Source organism: Muscardinus avellanarius (assembly GCF_963383645.1).
Source record: "Muscardinus avellanarius genome assembly, chromosome: 13".
Taxonomy (NCBI): Eukaryota; Metazoa; Chordata; class Mammalia; order Rodentia; family Gliridae; genus Muscardinus; species Muscardinus avellanarius.
Genome location: NC_137799.1, coordinates 5,411,741 through 5,429,852, shown reverse-complemented (window position 1 = coordinate 5,429,852; position 18,112 = coordinate 5,411,741). Strand labels below are relative to the sequence as shown.

At 56.7% G+C, this 18,112-nt stretch overlaps 1 protein-coding gene across 1 annotated transcript in view; it reads right to left on the bottom strand.

Annotated features, from left to right (window-relative positions):
* RAPGEF1 (Rap guanine nucleotide exchange factor 1) overlaps positions 1 to 18,112 on the bottom strand; it is a gene marked incomplete at both ends in the record, with an annotated part of 125,295 nt that overhangs the window by 23,709 nt on the left and 83,474 nt on the right. The window contains 7 exons of the mRNA XM_080708867.1: positions 4,527 to 4,682; positions 6,922 to 7,124; positions 11,141 to 11,647; positions 13,001 to 13,184; positions 13,488 to 13,608; positions 14,173 to 14,325; positions 15,080 to 15,168. Of these exons, the coding sequence (XP_080564993.1) occupies positions 4,527 to 4,682; positions 6,922 to 7,124; positions 11,141 to 11,647; positions 13,001 to 13,184; positions 13,488 to 13,608; positions 14,173 to 14,325; positions 15,080 to 15,168 (1,413 nt within the window). The remainder of the gene's footprint in view (positions 1 to 4,526; positions 4,683 to 6,921; positions 7,125 to 11,140; positions 11,648 to 13,000; positions 13,185 to 13,487; positions 13,609 to 14,172; positions 14,326 to 15,079; positions 15,169 to 18,112) is intronic.

Genomic DNA, 18,112 nt, shown 5'->3' with positions numbered 1-18,112 from the left:
TGCACGCTTATAATCCCAGCATTCAGGAGGCTGAGACTGGAGGATCGCGGTTCGCGGACAGCCTCAGCTACTTAGTGAGGCCCTCCGCAACTCAGTGAGACCTGGTTTCAAAATAAAGACTAAAAAATAGGGCAGGGGGTATAGCTTGGAGGTTGAATGCCCCTGGGTTCCATCCCCAGACCCGCAAAAAAAAAAAAAGTCAGTCAATTCTCACCGACCACCTGGTATGTGCTGGCCGGAGTCCAGTGTGGAAATGAGGCTACTGTGCAGCGAGAATACCATGCCTGGATGCCTGGGAGCCAAGGCCCATGAGACCGCATGCAGCAGGCCAGTGGGGACACCCAGGCCCTCAGATGCTTCCCACGGAGGTTGGCAGCAGGTGCCTCATCCCCCAGGCTGACGGTGCAAGGGGACGCTCCAGGGAAATGCAGAGCAGGCAGGCCTGGGGCAGCACTGTCCCCTGGCTGGGAGGCGGCTCTGAGACCCTCCCTTCCCTCTCCCATTGGGAGGGGCTGAGCTTGGCACAGGTCAGGACGCTGGTAAGGATGGGGCTAGTTGGGAAAGCTCAGGGGGAGGTGGCGGGGCCTTGCTCCCCGCCTGTGGACAGACTGCACTTTGCTGAGCCTCCAGAAGGCCGCACTTGCTCCCTGCCTCCATTAGCCCCTCTGCGGTCCTCTCCCCCTTCAGCTCCCCTTCCTGTTGGCTTTGGACCAGGCAGCGCTCCCTTGTTCTGTGTGATGCTAGCGGCCAGGTCGGGGGATGGAGTGAGCCAGCAAGAGAGGTGCGGATGCACTGGGGGGCAGAAGAGGCCTGCCCAGTGCCGGGGGAGGGGCCCTGCAGCTGCAGAGTGAGGGGTACCATGGCAGAGAAACCCCGTGCCGGTGTGAGGCCCAGGCCCCCTGTGAGGAACGTGTGTGCCGCTGCAGAGACCTGGGTCCAAACTCTCTGAAAAGTGACATGAGTCAGAAGGGGAAACCACCCGCTGCTCTCTAACCCCTCTAAACCCAAGGTCCTCACCATGACACAGCTGACTTTCCTGCCTTGAAGATTTGAAAAGCTCAAATGGCCATTACTGTAAGCATATCAATGGACCCTTGAAGTGGGTCCCAGCAGTATCCTCATTCCTAGTTATCTGGGAGCCAGGATGGAAATGACATCACTGCCAGCGGATTGCTAGCACCCAACAGGCCCCTTGGGGGGTAACACCTGCAATTTCCTACCAACAGGGGAAGGCTGGAAGACGTCTGGGAAGAGAAAGGAGACTTTTCCAACTGCACTGCAGTGCCTGGGGGGCACTAGTGACCCTCAGGGTCACTGAGCATCTTGACAATGACACCTTGGTCAAGGTCAAAGAGAATATGGACCAAACTCAAAAGTTCTAGAACAGAGGATGGCCACACAAAGAAGCTGGCCGGGGCATGGGGCAGAAGGTGGGGCTGGGCAGCAGCGAGAATGTGGCAGGCAGCAGGGGGGCATGAGAGCAGAGAGCCACTGGGGGCGTCCAGCAGGGAGAGCTGGCGGGCCCGTGGCAAGGGGCCTCTGTGGAGGCTGTGCCCGCTTGCTGCCCTCCTGGCCTCTGGCCTCCCCCTGGTTCTCTGGAGCTCCTCTCTCTGGGTCTGGTCATGGGAGTGGATGGCTGTCAGTGCTGCGTGGGTTGCCCAGGACGACTGCTCATGTCAGGAGAGAGGGAACCTGTGAGCCGGCGCTGACACCACGTGGGGTGTGGTACCCCTGCAGGCTGGGAAGAGAACGGGGAGCAGAAACTGCAGCCACTGGGGACCAACCTGCAGGCTCGGAGCCAGGAGAGAGGCCGGCCTGGGCCTAGGGGCCAGGCCAGCGAGGGGAGCTCCGCCAGCAGGCAGCGCACGAGGAGATGGTGGGAGCTGGCTCCCGTCACTGCCTCTGCCGGGTGCTCACGTCACTGTCCAGGAGGGCTCTGGCTGCCCTTTACCTCCCTAAAACCAGCACCCCCACACGCCCAAGCTTACTCCGGAGACGCTCCTCACCTTACCCCAAGCTGCCTCCTCACTCTGCCACTGAACTGCAAGCCTCTCTTGGGCATGGGGCCTCCACCTCCGTCCCTCCTGCCAGGAGACATCCTGTCTGCTGAGTTAGCCTCATCCCCGGGGTCTTGGGGGAGTGGAGGGGATACTTCTTCAGACCCACTTCAGTTTAGAACTATGCGAGGTGTTCTCAGGTTGGAAAATTGCTACATTCCCAGGGCACCGTCCTGAATTCCAAGCTGGACCAACAACACAGGCCCAGCAACACAGACTGGGAAATTCTGGAATAAGGGGCTGCTCTGACAGTAATCAGAAGCCCCAGGTCTGCACTCAGGATTTAACAGAGACTTTGGGAAGTGTGTGTATTACACTGAATCACTTCTCTGGGGTTTCAGCTATCAGATGTCGAATGCTAGAAACATTTACCAATAGTTCTTAAGGCATTTCCCTTTTATATTTTTATTTTTTTGGTGGTACTGGGGGGTGGTACCCAGAGGCTTCCAACCTCTGGGCTATACTCCCAGACCTATTTTATATTTTATTTGGAAACAGGGTCTCACTAAGTTGCTGAAAGCCTCACTCAGTGGCTGAGGCTGGCTTCGAACCTGCGCGATCCTCCTGTCTCCGCCTCCCGAGCGCGGGGATGACAAGCGCGCGCCACCACGCCTGGCGGCATTTCCCTTTTAATGAAATAAAGTGGTGCTAGCTCACCCCCAGCTTCCTCCTGGAAAGGTGCTGGATACAGGATTATAGACACGAGACGCCCTATGACGGTCTCCGTCCCGGGCGAGCTGTGACACACCGATGCCCTAACGTGATCAGGATATCCTCGTGCTTGCTTCAACGCCCACAGTCCAGTCCATTCAGTCCTCGACCCTCCCACTGCTCAGAGGGACATGGTAGGAACTCCTAGGATAATGCGCCCTTTCTGTTCACGGCGGGGAGAAATCAAGAGCCAGAGGAACTGCCGGAGCCAGGTTTTCGGGACGTGTGGGAGGAGCGAGCCAGGGGCCTTGCAGGAGCTGGGAGCGTCTGTGAGGCGGCGGGGCAATGGTTGGCCTTTCCGGCATGCCGGGCTGCCGAGAGTCTGAAGGGTTAGGCCTCGGCACTGGATCAAAGGATACAGTCCGGGCCTTCGCTGCAGGCAATGCCAGCCTGCATCGGACTGCAACGCTGGGCACAGATGGACACCCAAGTCAGACCAGGAACCTGGGCTCCGGCAAGTCTTCCTCGGCAAGTCTTTCAGGCCACCCCTTCAAGGCCATCGTTTACAGAGGGCGGGTGGGTGGCAAACGCCATTCTTTTAACCTTGTGGCACTGGCAACTGACTCGGGAGCATCCTACCTCCGAGTTATACCCCCAGCCGGATTTTCTTATTTGGAAACGGGGTCGCCAGGTTGATGAGTCTCACTACTTGCTGAGGCTGGCCTCGAACCTGCAATCCTCCTGTCTCAAGCCTCCCAAGAACCGGATTACAGGTATGTGCCACCATGCCTGGCACTTGCTCCACTCTTGAGTATAGAACTAGAAATAGAATGAGCCCAGAGCCCAGAGCTCAGATCAGCATAACACACCCCCTAAACTCACTACAGTGTACCTTCGGTGCTGCTGAGTCCTCTCAACCACACACTGCAGAGCAGGCGAGGCCAGGAGGAGAGGCCAGCCACTCGAGGCCAAACCGACCACGGAACCTGCGCCGTTCTCTCCCGCTGCTCAGGGCTCATCCGAGCAGGTCACGGGGAATGGTGGCTGTCCAGGCTCTCGGGAACATGCAGACTCCAGTGATGGCTATACCTCCCTGCCTTCTGCAGTGACCTGTCTATGAAGATGGCTGTGCCCCCGTGTCCACCTGCGCCTGTGGCACGGTGCTGTGTGGATCTCCTCCCCGCGCCCGGCAATGGGAGGCCTGTGGTTGCTCTGAGTGACTGGGCACGCTGCTCCAGCTTAGGCCTCAGGGTGCCTCGCACACGCCCACTTGTCTCCTGGGAGCCCTGCCAGCTGCCATGAGAACAAGCCCAGGCCAGCTTCATGCAGACGACAGATGAGTAAGCAGGACTGCCAGCTAAGGCCCCAGAGAGGTCCCACAGCCCTCCTCCTAGCCTGCCCACGCGTGCCGAGCGTGAGGCTGTGTGGAGCCAGAGCCTCGGGTGGCTTGTTATGCAGCAGCAGCTAACTGCCGTGGCCTCAAGCTCACTCTCATGCACCTGGGAACGCTGCTCTCCCCTTCAGCCTCGCTGTGCTCGTGAGGAGCGAGGACAGCCCCTTTTAAACCCAGGCCCCACGGAGGGCAGAACAAGAGGCCGAGGGGGCTCCGTCCTTTGCGTGGTTGCTCCCTCCCTACTCCTGCCCTGCCCACCCCGCCTGGACAGTCAGTCCTGGAGGCCACAGAGAAGCAGCCTGGCACGCCCTCTCCCACGCACGCATGCATGCACGCACGCACAAGGCAGGGCCAGCGACGAGCATGCCCGAGAGGCACAGGCTGCTCACACGGCTGCAAGTAAAGACCGGCAGGGAGCGACTCACCGAGGGCACAGGCAAGCTGCTGTGCCGGCTGAGAAAGGAGTTAGACACGGACACACTGAGGCCCTGAGCGGCACTGCCGTCCTCGGGGGTGAAGGCCACTTTAGTTTGCTGGACACAGTAGGAGACAGAGAAGGAGGAAGCAGCATAGGAGGCCTGCTGGGCAGAGGGCGAGAGGCAGGGAGGAGGGAGAAAGCAGAGAATGTCAGCATGTGGGCCAGGGCCAAGGCGCTGCTACCCAGCCCTGCTCAGCGATGCTGCAGGAGGGCCACCTGGCGCGTCCGGGACCAAGTCCCACCAAAGAGCGCCTGAGCGAGGGGACCCCTGAGCTTCCTTACGATGCACTCAGCTCAGCTGCAGAGCGGCTCAGGCCGGCTGGAGCTCCTCTGCAGGGGGCAGACCCGTGTCTTTAGCCTGGCAGAGCTCAACGGGCCAGGACACCTGGGTTGGAATGTGGACTCTGCCACTGACCACCTGGAGCCCTGGGTGTTCCCTGAAGATCTCGGCGCCTTCCGTTTCCCATGTGGAAAACGGGGCCAACCCTGGCGCCTCCTGTGCGGGGCTGTGGGAGAGTCACTGAGCTGGCATGGTGAAGTGCTCGGAATGGCGCTGACCAGGGCATGGCTGGCCACCATCACTCTTGTTCACAGGATGTACGTAGCTCCTCCTGCGCTGGGCACAGGCCGTGACCGGCAGCCACACGGCCATTGCACGGAGTCCTGATCTTCATTAGAGCTGGGCTCTACATAATTTTTTATTTTTTTTATTTTTTTTGTGGTACTAGGGATTGAGCCCAGGGATCTACTTCCAAGCTTCATCCTCAGCCCTAGTTTTCATTTTGAAGTAGGGTCTTGCTAAGTTGCTATGGGCCTCGCGAAGTTGCCGAGGCAGGCCTTGAACCCACGATCCTCCTATCTCAGCCTCCCAAATACTGAGATTACAGGTGTGCACCACCATGCCTGGCTTGGGCTCTAGATCTTTGACTAGGCAAGTCTAATTCCCAGCCTCAGTTTACCTACACCAGGGTTGCCAGGACCATGGAGAAGACTGTGTAGAAACACATGAACCCTCCCATGCCTGCCTGGCCTCTCCAGGGCCCATGCTGCTGGCTGGGTGTAGCAGGCTGGGTGTTCCCTTGGAGGGGCTCTGGTCCCACAGGCTCCTTGGGGCTCTGCCTCCAAGCATTCGGAGCGTATGGGCTCCTCAGCATGGCCAACGCCCAAGGCTGACAAGAGGCAACACAGGACCGATCTGATCTTCCGATGGAAACTGGCTCTGCAATGGCTTCGAGCACATTTGGGTTGGGGTCCCTAGGCCAGGCAGCGGTTTCCGTGGTGAAGAAGCCTCTGTGAAGGCAATTTAGATCTAGTGTGGTGTTGATGGGTGGGCGGGGCAGAGGAAGATGGAGACCTGAACACAGCACTTGTGACAGAGCTGGTGAGCGGCAGCTCTGGGATCCAGGACTCCCAGCCACGCGCAGCCCTTCCTCTGCTCGCCAAGGCCGTCTCCAGCAGGGCTGGCTGGCTGCAGTCCTTGGCTTGGTCAGCCAGGGCCCACTGAAGGCCAGATAGCTCAGGACCCAGGGCCCAGGCCAAGCCTCAGGGGGCTAAAAGGAGCAACCAGGCGGCACCTTCATGTCTGGTAGCGACAGACAGAAGATGGCCCAGCTTGCCACACCACTCCCCTCTGGTTTGAAAACTACCAGACGGGCCAGTGCAGGAGCCAGGGCACTCGCAGCTCTGAGTGAGCCGAGACGTCCCTCCTGGAGAGTGTGGCTGGACCAAGGCTGGATCCCACAGCCTGGCGAGAGCCCACTGGGCTTGTCAGCTGAGTAAAGGGAGAGGCTGGAGGCACCAACAGGTCCGCTGGTCTGCCCAGTGCCCGCCGGGGCAGCTGCTCCCCACGAGGCGCTCCCCACAGAGGTGTGTCAGAGGAGGACGGGTGCTGTGTGTGCGCTATAAAGCAGCTCTGTTTAAAGCTGTCCTGCACCAGCAGAGTTTGCTCTTACGGGGCCATCCCTGGCCAAGGGCTGGGATGTAAGCCACTCCATATAATTAGGCCCAGTATGGAAACCACGTCCACAGATGGTCACATACACACCACGCCCTGTGCTCTGAGACTGCGTCTCTTTCCTGGGAGATCTTTGTTGGAGCCAAAGAAGAAAGAAAAAATATTAGAGACAGTCAGCAGAGAAAGCAAATATTCTGAGCACAAGCCTGTCCCAGCTGCACAAACTGCTCTGGAAAAGAAGAGCCCACGACCCCAGCGAGTGGAGACGCAGCCTGTGAGTACCGGGAGGAAGGGGAGGTGCCCATGGGGGACGCAGCCCCTGCAGGCCCAGGCCAGGAGGTGGGTGCTCTGGCACTCCGCCCGCCTGAGGCGAGGCGGGGCTGCTTACCAGCTGCCGCTGCTTGGGGGGCAGAGCGGGCGGCGGGGCGAGCTCCTGCACGGGGTCCCCGCCGCTGAAGGCGTCGCCGAAGCCGTACACCTCCATGAGCAGCTTGTTTTTCTGCTGGTAGACGTGCTCCTTCTGTGGCGTCTGGTAGAACGTGGAGGGCTGCGGCTCCGAGTAGTCCTCCAGCAGCTGCATGTAGGCCAGCACTGCAAGACAGAGTGTGACCCTGGCACCTCTCCCGGGGCAGGTGCCCCGCTGAGAGCCCACCCTGGGGGAGGGCAGGAGCAAGGGGCTTCAGGTGGCGACACTGCCCTGGGCGATACTCTGAGGGCAGACTCGCATTTGTCCAAATGCACAGAACCTTTAACACCCAGGGAGAACGCTCCTGTACACAGAAGGCTCTCGGCGACGGTGGCATGTCAGCGCAGCTCCCTCTATTGTAACAAAATGCCCCATTTGGCCGGGGATGGGAGGGCACACCTGTAATTCCAGTCCCTGGGAGCTGAGAGAGCAGGATTGCAGGTTCAAGGACAGCTTTAGCAAGTAGTTAGACTCTCAGCAACTTAGTGAGACCCTGTTTCGAAATAAAAATAGGGCTGGAGGTATAACTCAGAGGTAGAATGGGTTCAATCTCTAGTACCTGGGGGAAAAAAAGGCCGGCTTGGGAAGGGGTACAGACAGCGGGGATGCTGAGCGTGTGTGGGGGCAGGGGGACAGGGGAGCCTGCACGTGTGTGGGGTCAAAAAGGCTGGCTTGCGCCAGGCATGGTGGCGCACGCTTGTAATCCCCGCGCTTGGGAGGCGGAGACAGGAGGATCGCGCTGGTTTGGAGCCGGCCTCGCTGGCCTAAGAGACCCTGTTTCCAAATAAAAAATATAAAATAGGTCTGGGAGTGTAGCCCGGAGAGAGAAGGGCTTCCAGGAACCCCAGTACCGCAAAAAAAAAAAAAAAAAAAGAGGCCGGCTTGGGAAGGGGTACAGACAGCAGGGATGCTGAGCATGTGTGGGGCAGGGGGACAGGGGAGCCTGCGCGTGTGTGGGGTTTGGGGAAAAGGGAAATTTCTGTGCTTTCCACTCACTGTTGCTGTGAACCTCCAGCTTCTCTAAAAAGATGTAACGTCTATTAAAAGAAAGCACGTGGGGTACCATATTTCCTCCCTGAACAGCTCGGGGGTTTCCAGCCACACTCAGCAACAGCCCTCTGTGGGGCTCCTGAGCTAGGCAGGGCTGCTCACCGCACCCCCACCCCGGCCCTCTGCGCTGCCCTGGCGGCACCACCCTTCGAGGTGCTGAACACCCTGAGGGGTCTGCATGTGTGGCTCTAGGTGTGCCCACTGGACTTGGGGCTCCCCACAGCCTTCCTCTCGCCTGCGTACCCCTGTCAGGAACAATGTGAGCAGAGCTGTCTGCGGCCGCCCTGCATTCACTCGGTGTTCACTGAGCTCCGGCCATTCAGGTGAGGCCCCACACGGGTGGTAGGACTACAGCAGGCTAGAGGACGGACCCTCTACCCCGAGGGGCTAACACTCAGGTGACAGACATGGGCAGAGTGCAGCAGTCGGGAAATAGGTCCCCACAGAAAGTGAAGGGAGGTGACCCGGGGCCACTGCAGAACTCGGAAGAGCCACATTAAGATCAGGTGCGAGCCTGGAAGGGGGCCACGGACCGGCTGCTCCCTGCGGAACCACGCAGCCAGCTCCGCCCGAAGGCCCATCAAGCTGCAGTCGCTTCAGGTCTCTAGAACTCCCAACACGAGGTCCTGCACTGCGAGTTCTAGAGACGCCCAGAGGGGCAGCAGTGGTGCCCACCCTCCCGGAACAGGAGGCCCAGACAGGCCCTTCCCTAAACAGCCAGTGACAGCTCAGACGTGGAGTTGCTGGCAGCGCAGGCAGGCTCTGCGGCTGGGCCCCGCTGGGCACTGGGACTGTGATCAGGGGCTTCCCTGGCACCAGGGGCCCATGGGCCTAATGTGCCGAGTGAGGCGGCCAGGCCCTTTGTGATGTGAGGAGCCCCCGCTGGACGAGGACACACCATGACTTTGGGACTGTTGTGTGTGTGACCTTAGCTAGCAGCTGCCAGAGCCGAGGGCGTGCTGACCTCGTTTTCCCAAAGCAACTCTGTGAGGCATTTCCCAGTGTCACAGGCTGGAGCTCTCCAGGGCTTTGCAGGGAGCAGAGGGTACTGGGGAACCTCAGGTTTGGAACTCTTTCAAGAGAGCACAGAAAAGACCACCCCTGCACGGGGTCACGACTGAGGATGGGGTCTCAAGGAAGGTGGGCCGATTCTTTCCTGCTCAGGCTGGGAAGGCACAGAACCTGTTCCACCATGGATCCTGGCTCCAGGTCCTCGTAGGCAATCTGGACAGCAGCTTAGCTACCCTGAGCTCCAGCCCCTTCATCTCCATGAAGCTGGCAGTGCCTGCCGTGCCAGGCCGGCCTGAGGAGCTTCCGCTTGACAGAGCACAGCGCGCCTGGACCCATGGCTCTGCTAGGTCTGCAGCTATCCATGCAGACACACAGGACAGGCCCTGGGCAGTGCCTCTTTCCACGGGCAGATCTTTTCAGCCACTTGGGCTGACAGGAGCAATGGCCACCCTTCTCCACTTCCTGCTCCATAGGTGCCGCCCACACTGGTCCCAAGGGCTGGAAGGGGAGGCTTCCTGGCCAGGCAGTGGCGCGTGGATGCTGCAGTTGGCATGGCTGCAATCCTGTCCTGCACCTGAGTTCCAGGACTCTGAGGAGAGGAAAGGGGGTGGGCTGGAAATGGCAAGCTGCTTGGGCAAGGTGGTGGAGGGAGAGGCCAAGGGGTGTGTGTGTGTGTGTGTGTGTGGGTGTGTGTGTGTGTGTGTCTCTGTCTGTCTGTCTCTCTTTTGATGGTACTGAGGATTGAACGCAGGGGATTCTATCTCTGAGTTACCCCCCCAGCTCTTTTAATTTTTTATTTTAAGACAGGGTCTTGCTAAGTTGCCCAGGCTGGCCTCAAACCTAGGATCATCCTGTCTCAGCCTCCCAAGTACTAGGATTGCAGGCATGGGCTACAGTGCCTGGCCCAGTGTCTCTTTAAATGCCCCTCCCGTACTGAAGGAGAAGCCCAGAGGGGAACATTCCTGGCACGGATGTGCATCCCCACCAAGGCCCTGATTTCTAGGGAGTGAGCGTATGTGACAGATGGAAGTGACATCATGGGCCCACAGAGCCGGCTCTCCCTCCAGCTGGGGACCTCCCCACTGAGGCCAGCAACAAGCTGGGCGACACGCTGCAGGGAGCCCGCAGGGAGGAAGGCTCCACCCTCGCGACCTCCCCTCCAAAGCTGCCAGCTGGCCCTGGAGGGTCCTGTAGGACCACGCCAGGCCCTCCCTTCTCAGAGTGGGCACTCTGGCCTGGGAGTCTGGAACAGAGGTCGTTTCTAGTCTGTGGGTGTCCTCTGCCGGCTGCTTCAACTGAGTCCAGGGAATGAGGGGCTGTGGGGCTGACGTGGCCACACACACTGCAATGGTGGCAGCGGATGGCCAGCCCTCTGCAAGGTCAAGAAGCTGGGGCAGTGGACGGCCCTCTGTGAGGTGGAGCCGTAAAGGGAGCTGGGAGAACACAGATTTCTGGAGAGACGCTACTTAGTCATTCTACGGCAATTTACAGTAGGAAATTTCCAAATGCAGACGCAGTGCTGCAGACCCACCCTTCAGAGCACGCTAGCACCACCCGTGAGGACATCTGGTGGAGGCTTTCTCAGCCCCTCCCAGGCAGCCTCAGCTCCAGGCGGCTCTGTGCCTGTGCTGTCCGCTGTGTCTGCAAGCCGAGGACGGTGTGCACCCGGGATGCCTGTCTACACAGGGGGCCTCAGAAGCCACTCTGGGAGCTGGACAGTTCTGTTTACACCTACATTCCCTCCGAGTACGCAGACGCTGCTGCAGCCCGTCCCGTGTGCCTTGGCACTCGTGCCCCCTCGTCACCGTGTGCAGCCAGACGGCAACTGACCGCCACCTGACAAGGGCTGAGGCTTCAGAGACTGCGAGGGAGAGGCCAGCTTGACGGGCTTTAAAGGACAGCCATCAGGGATGATAGCACCAGGCTCCCGGAATGTCCACGTGTGTGCACCTGTGGCCCTATCTCTTATAAAATAAAGAAGCTACTGGTTTTATTTCAGTCTAATGCTTAAACTAAGCAAAACACACCACTATTTCAGGTCACAAATGCACTTCCTGACGAGAGCCCAGCAAAAGCTTACTGTGTTTGTTTTTCTTCTCCGGGAGAGGAGGTGGCTTCTCTGGGTCACCCGTGGATTCAGGAGCTGTGAAATCACCCACAAACTCAACAGGGGCGGAGGAGCCTCCTTGCTGAAAAGGGAGGACAGCAGCAAACGGCGTGCAGGGGATGGACTGGACCGGGGCTGGGTTCTGCAGCTCGTCCTCAGAGATGTTGTCGTACTGCGAGGGGTGGCGCTCGTAGGACACCCGGCAGCCAGAGCTGTCCGTGGTCTGGGAGGCTGCGCTCCTGCGCTTCTTCTCGGGCAGGGCAGGTGGCAGGTCTGTCTGCTGCCCCAGGGCCGTGGGTCCCTCAGACTGGGTGCAGCTGCCGAGAGGTGGCTGGAAAGGATGGCTAAGGAATGGAGACCCAGACCCAGACTCCCCCAAGGACTCGGGCAATGGGCTAAGGCTACAGGCCGCTTGCTGAGGTATCTGGTCTGCATTGGAGAGGTCTTGCTGGAGGAATTCGTAGTCAGGGTCATAGTGATCTGCAATCACAGGAGGAAAAATGCCTGTTAGCTGCCAGGCCCCGCCAAGCAACAGACCCGCCCTTCTTGCCTCGCCTGGTCTTGCTTCGCCGAGGGAGTAAGGTGTGTCTCAGTCTCACCTATGCGAGCTCTCGCTTTACCTGGTAGTCTTCCCTCTGCTCCCTGCCTGTCAAACAGCTGGGATACGGCTCTTCTACTCTTTGTGCTTTCCTACACTTACATGTATTTTGGGCTGGTGCTGAGGATTCAGCCCAGGACTGCACATGTGCTAGGCAATGCTCTATCACTGAGCTATTCCCTTGGCCCTTTCCTATAATCTTTTGAATCTCTAACTCAAACATGACAAACTATCATGAAAATAAAGAATACCGTAATCTCAGAACCCGTCATCTTCATTTATACACACATTTTTTCAGTACTGCGGGTGGAGCCCAGGGGCATTCTACTGCCGAGCTACACCCCCGGCCCTGTTTTTTATTCTTTATTTTGAAACAGGGTCTCACTGACTTACAAAGAGCCTCACTAAGTAGCTGAGGCTGTCCTCAAACTGCGATCCTCCTATCTCAGCCTCCCAAGTGCTGGGAGTACGAACGTGCCATCACCACGCCCGGCTCTTTGTTTACATTTTGATATAATTTCTTAAAAGTTTCTTTCCCTCTAGCATTCCTTTTTTTATTTTTAAAGCCAGCTGAGAAAAAAAAAAAAAACTATGTAAATGGTCTTAGATTTTTTCATTAACCAATCTAGCATAAGTGATTTTTAATAGCTACAGATTATTCCACCAGATGAAGGTCCTAACATCCGTCAGCTTTCTCAGCAGGACCTTCTCAGTGTTTCAAGATCATCACCACTTCTAACAACGCGGAGGTCAATGTACTGCGGTCAGAATCTTGCTATACATCAGATTATGCTCTTTGGACACATTCTTAGAAGTGAAAATAGCCAGTTCACGGGACACACATGGCCTAATGCCTTCTAGCCCCTGCCAGACCAGGCTGCCAACTCGGGTCAGCAAGCCCGCTTGCCACCTCGCCCTCTGCCAGGTACTGTCAGGGCTTGCCCTTCTTCTAGGCACAGATGGAAGAGGCTGGAGTTACTGCTGATGGCTTAGCCGCAGGGATGATGACCACCTGAGCGCTGCGTGCGATTTCATGCTGTTATTCCAGGCAGGAATGCCTGCCTCCAGAGGTGAATGTTAGACTCGCTTTGCAGAGGAGGCCTGCATTTAAGTGACTTTTTCCATGGCCAGGGTCAACGAGCCGTTGACTGGCACTAGTTGGGACTCAAGCCCAGGATGGTATGACCCCAAGAAGCCACCAAAGAAGGAGGAGACAGGAGGCTGCCCCGGCTCACCTAGTGTTTCACAGCTTGTGTTCCGGGAGCACTGCCCACTGTCCCTGTCCAGAGAGGACAGCTGCTCGTCTGACTTGCTGAGCTTGCCGATGCTGCTGCAGGGGGAGAGGCGGGGAGACTCCCCACCGTACGAGTGGCTGCCTCCCGACAGGCGCCTCTGTGCGTAGCAGTCGACGTCGAAGTCCTTGGAGGGGAAAGTGAGTCAGGTCATCTCTGAGAAAGGTGGCCGAGACCAAGGACAATGCAAGCAGTACACAGGCAGAAGAGAAGCCGCCGAGTGACACAGAGACCAGAAGCCCCGCGGGCTCGAGGGTGTGGACAGGGCCGTTGCCAGGAAGCACCTGTGGCTCCAGCCCCGCTCCAGAGCTTCTACCGCGTCTTGGAGGGAGGACACAGGTTCTGCCCCTGCCCGCGCCTCTTGATGTGACTCACGGCAGGCGGGAGGACCCACCTCCCATCTTCCCTACAGGGAGCAGGGCCACATTACCTGCCTATTAATTCCAACAGGTAAACTGGAGCCACTGGTGGCTCGACTCATGGGCGCCACCACGGCCACTCGGGTGGGGGATGGAGCTGACTGTCTTTTCTTGGGTGGCAAAGCTGGTGGGCTGAAAGAGAGCAAAACATCCAGGCAAACCAGACACCATAAATCAGAGTGCTCCAGAACACGGTGGTGAACGCCCGCAATCCCAGCTACCTAGGGGGCTGAGGCAGGAGGATGGCGTGTTCAAGGCCAACTTAGTGAGACCTTGTTTCAAAGTGAAATAAAATGGGCAGGGGTGTGGCTCAGTGCTTGCCTGGCACGAACAACAGTTTCCAGGGTTCAAACCTTGGAAACTGTTGCCCCCCCAAGAATGATAGGGCATAGGATGTGGGCGGGCTCTCTCACTATCACTCTCCACACCCAATTTTCACACTTAAACTTCCACCTGCTCCCCTCTTGCCAAAATATATACCAAAAGAACAAAAGTCAGAATTCCTTCTTTTCACAGTAAGTCACACCAGGTTTCACCTGGCTGAGGCCCAAATGCAAGCCGTAAGGACAGTTCGGGGCATGTGCAGGGCCCTGGGCAGGGACCCCCAGGCCCTCAGAGACACCCCTCGTACGCAGGGCCAAACCCCAGAGCATCAGAGGAGCCAGAGCCTGGCTCCCCACCCTCCCCATGATGTACCTGTTGTCGACCACCCGAATGCCAGGTAGAGGAGGCTTGGGGGGCGCGACCTCTTCCTCCGAGGAGTCTGGGAGCAGCTCCGTTGATGGTGGCATCCCTGTTGTCTTGTTTAGAATCTCCATCTCTCGGTCTGTCAGGGGCAGCTCAGGCTGGCTGGAGATGGAAGGACTCGAGGTTACAGCGGGCTACAGGACACACTCAGGCCCTGGGGCTGAGGTGCGGGAGCCCTGGGCATTGACCAACTACCAGAGCCGCCCCCCTCCCGGAGCTGCATCTGTTTCATCACCTGAAAACAGACTCTAAACGTGCCCTACAAGGCTACAAATTAATGCCTCGTGTCGTCCCCAGGGGTTTGTAGGTAGCACAATTTATTTTGTTTTATTTTTTGTGTGTGTGGTTCTGGGGATGGAATCCAGGGGCCTTCTACCTCCGGGCTATACCCCCAGACCTATTTTATATTTTATTTGGAAACAGGGTCTCTTAAACCAGCTGAGGCTGGCTTCGAGCCTGCACGATCCTCCTGTCTCCGTCCCCCAAGCGTGGGGATGCCAAGCGTGCCCACCACGCCCAGCTCTAGGTAGTACAATTTAACGCAAGGCATCATCGTCAGTTTACTCTTTTGATTGAATATTAGAAAATATTAGAAACCCAAAGCACTCTCCAGGCAAATCCCACGACCAGTGTCTCGGGGGCTGTAAGCATGGAGGGAAGTTGCTCGGTAAAGGTCACCGGGTCTGCAGCATCTCCAGACACGGCCACTCGGGACACCCACCTTGGGACAGGCGAGGCCGCTCTGCAAAGCTTATGTGAACGACGCACACAGCAGAGTAACAGGTCCTCACTCACCCAGAACACATGTGGGCCCCCACCGCGTGAACGCGCTGCCGGAGGGCTGCTCACCACGTACCCGTCTGGCTGGCCGGCCGGGGAGCTGGGCTTCACTGGGCTTGTTGGGGACGGCCGCCCCTGCTTCTCGATGGTCAGCCTGACCAGCTCCTGCACACAGAGAGAGGCAAGGACCCCTGAGCTCTCCCCAGAGGCAGGGAGCCTCCGGCGCACGCTGCAAGTCTTGCTTTTGCGCCCCCACATCCTCACGCAGCCCACATACGAGGGTTATTTGCCGTAGATAAGCTCGAGACTTCCCAAACGTCCCCTGTCTGCCCCAGACACCTTCACTGCAGGTCGAGAGGCTTCAAATGCAGACACTTCTTCCTCTTGGAAAGGGAAATGGCAAACCCACTGTCTCAAAATGACTGCTTAGCACTGCTTCCCCAGCCAGCTTGCGGGAGAGAACTACCCGTCTAGTTCTCTGGAGCCATCACACTGGTGCTCAGAGAGGCCCTGTAAGGACGTAGCCTCTGCTCCGATTTCCCCAAGTGAGCTGGCCTTAGGGTGTTGGCGGCTAGAGCCCAAGGACTGGCTGCCATCTCCGTCAATGGGCAGGGAAGTGAGATTCTAATACTCAGCAGGGAAATGGCTTTACAATCATTAACACAGGACCAAGAAAAAAAGAAAATCACTTTGAAATCACAGGGGAAGATGGCAGAGACGGAAGCCTCTGTTTTTCTCAGTGAGGACGCATCTGATGAGTTTTCCCGATTGCACGCACCACCTGAGCACCGCTCAGGACACAGAGAAAGGCCATCAGCTCAGGGGCCCTTGCCCACCCACCCCACTTCTACTTTCTCAGTTTTGCGTGGTCCTGGGATCGAACCCGGGCGCATTCTACCTCTGAGCTAGACCCTACCCGCTGCACCTTTTTGAAGCAGGGGCTCGCCAAGTTGTTGAGATTACAGGGATTACAGGTGCGGGACACCCCTCACAGCCCCACTACTTTTTGATTCTGCTATCTTAGATTACTCTGGTCTATTCAGAGTATGATATAAATGGAACCAAGTAATGTGCATATTTTTTGTGTCCACCTTGTTCTTTTAAAAGGCTTATGGAAGCAGGACATGGTGGGACACACTAGAAATCCCAGCACTTAGAAGGTTGAGACAGGAGGATGACATATTTGCAACTACCTCTACAACTTAGTGAGATCCTGTTTCAAAAACAGGCCCGAGGGTGTAGGTAGAATGTCCCTGGGGTTCAATCCCTAGTACCGAAAAAACCCAAAAAAGCCAACAACAACAACAAAAAGGTTAGGCGTGATGATACACACCTGTAATTCCAGTACTTGGGAGGCTGAGACAGGAGGATTATAAGTTCGAGGACAGCCTTAGCAATAGAGTGAGGTTGTCAGCAACTTAGCAAGACCCTGTTTCAAAATAAAAAATAAAAAGAGGGCTGGGGGAAAATGCCCCTGGGTTCAATCTCCAGGATCACATTAAAAAAGAAAAGAAAAGAAAAGAAAGACAAAGAAAGGTGTATGGACATAGAATTCACACAGCTGAATGACCATCAACACGGTCAGTTTTAGGCCTTTCATTGTCCTGGCCCTCCTCATGTCCATCCTCTGGCTCTATGGACCCGCCTAGGCCCCGGCCCTCTCTTGCTCTGTGCAGCCGGCCCTGCTCCTTGGGGCACCGGTGGGGTGCCCCTCCTGCGGCTGCGCAATGCTGCTGTGCGTGAAGGTGCACGGTGTCTTGACCTGCTCTGCTGGCGAACGTGCTTGCAGGCCCTACTTCTGATTCGGGGTTTCAGGCTTTCAGCATGAACAGGATTTCTCTTTCTTCCTCTCCTTCCTTCCTTCCTTCCTGGACTGGGCGTTGAATCCAGGGGGATTCTACCTTGAGCTATACCCCCAGCCCTATTTTATCTTTTATTTTTGAAACAGGGTCTCATTAAGTTGTTAAGGGCCTTGCTAAGCAGCGGGGGCTGGCCTTGAGCCTCTGGTCCTCCCGTCTCAGCCTCCCACGTACTGGTATCACAGGTGTGTGGCATCGTGCTGGGCTATGAACGTTGCTTCTAAAGTCAGAGAGGAGGCAGTGATGGAAGTGGGCAGCACAGGAACAGTCCCCTCAGTCAGGGCTGCGAAGCCTCTCCACACTAAAGACCCCACAGAAACTCTAACATATGCCGCGCGTGAGTCAGGCAGAGGCGGCATTCTTCCCAGAGCAGCGGAAAGCACAAAAACAGACACGAAGATGAGCACGTCGAAAAAATACATAAAGGAGAAAATCCATCAACATAAACAACATGGTCATAATCACAGGAGTCTTCAGCTCTGATGGTAGTAAAAGAGAAACTTCCTGACGGGGGGTGGGGGTGGGGGGTGGTGTTGAGGAGTATCATTTTGAGCAGATGACTGCTCAGAGGATGACTTACTGGGACATGTGGGAAGTCTTAAATATCTGCACTATGAGAATTTTGCCCCAGGAACATGTCATGGATGTGTGCAAAAACTCAGCCACAAAGAACTGTTATCTCAGAAAAAAATTTAAATTATCAATAGCCCATAATTAAATATTTGCTAATAGGTATTAAGTAAATCATGAAAGGGTCCATCAAGGAACCAGGAGATGGCCATTAAGAATAAAGTCATAGCTGGGTACAGTGGCACATGCCTAGAATCCCAGGACTTGGGAGGCGGAGACATGAGAATCCCTAGTTTGAGACCAGCCTTGGCCACTTAGCAAGATCCTGTTTCAAAAATAAAAAGATAAAAAGTGCCAAGTGTGTACTTCAGAGGTAGAGCACCCCCAAGGGTTTGATTCCCAGTATCATCAGAGAAAGAAAGAAAAAAGGTGCTATGATAAAACCCTGAATGCAAAAACAGCCTGAGCTGGTATGCTGGTGTAGAACATGTTTTAGAAACAAAACAAAACCAGGAATATATGTAATGGAAAAAATATGGCCGTAAAACACCCTTTATCTTCTTTTCATTTTCTTGTATTTTCTAAGTTTCCTAAAACAGCCATAATTTCTTCGGAGCAGGGAGGTTTCTGAGCCCAGGGGCACAGATCACAGGAGAGAACCGGCGCCCGCCCGGTGGGGG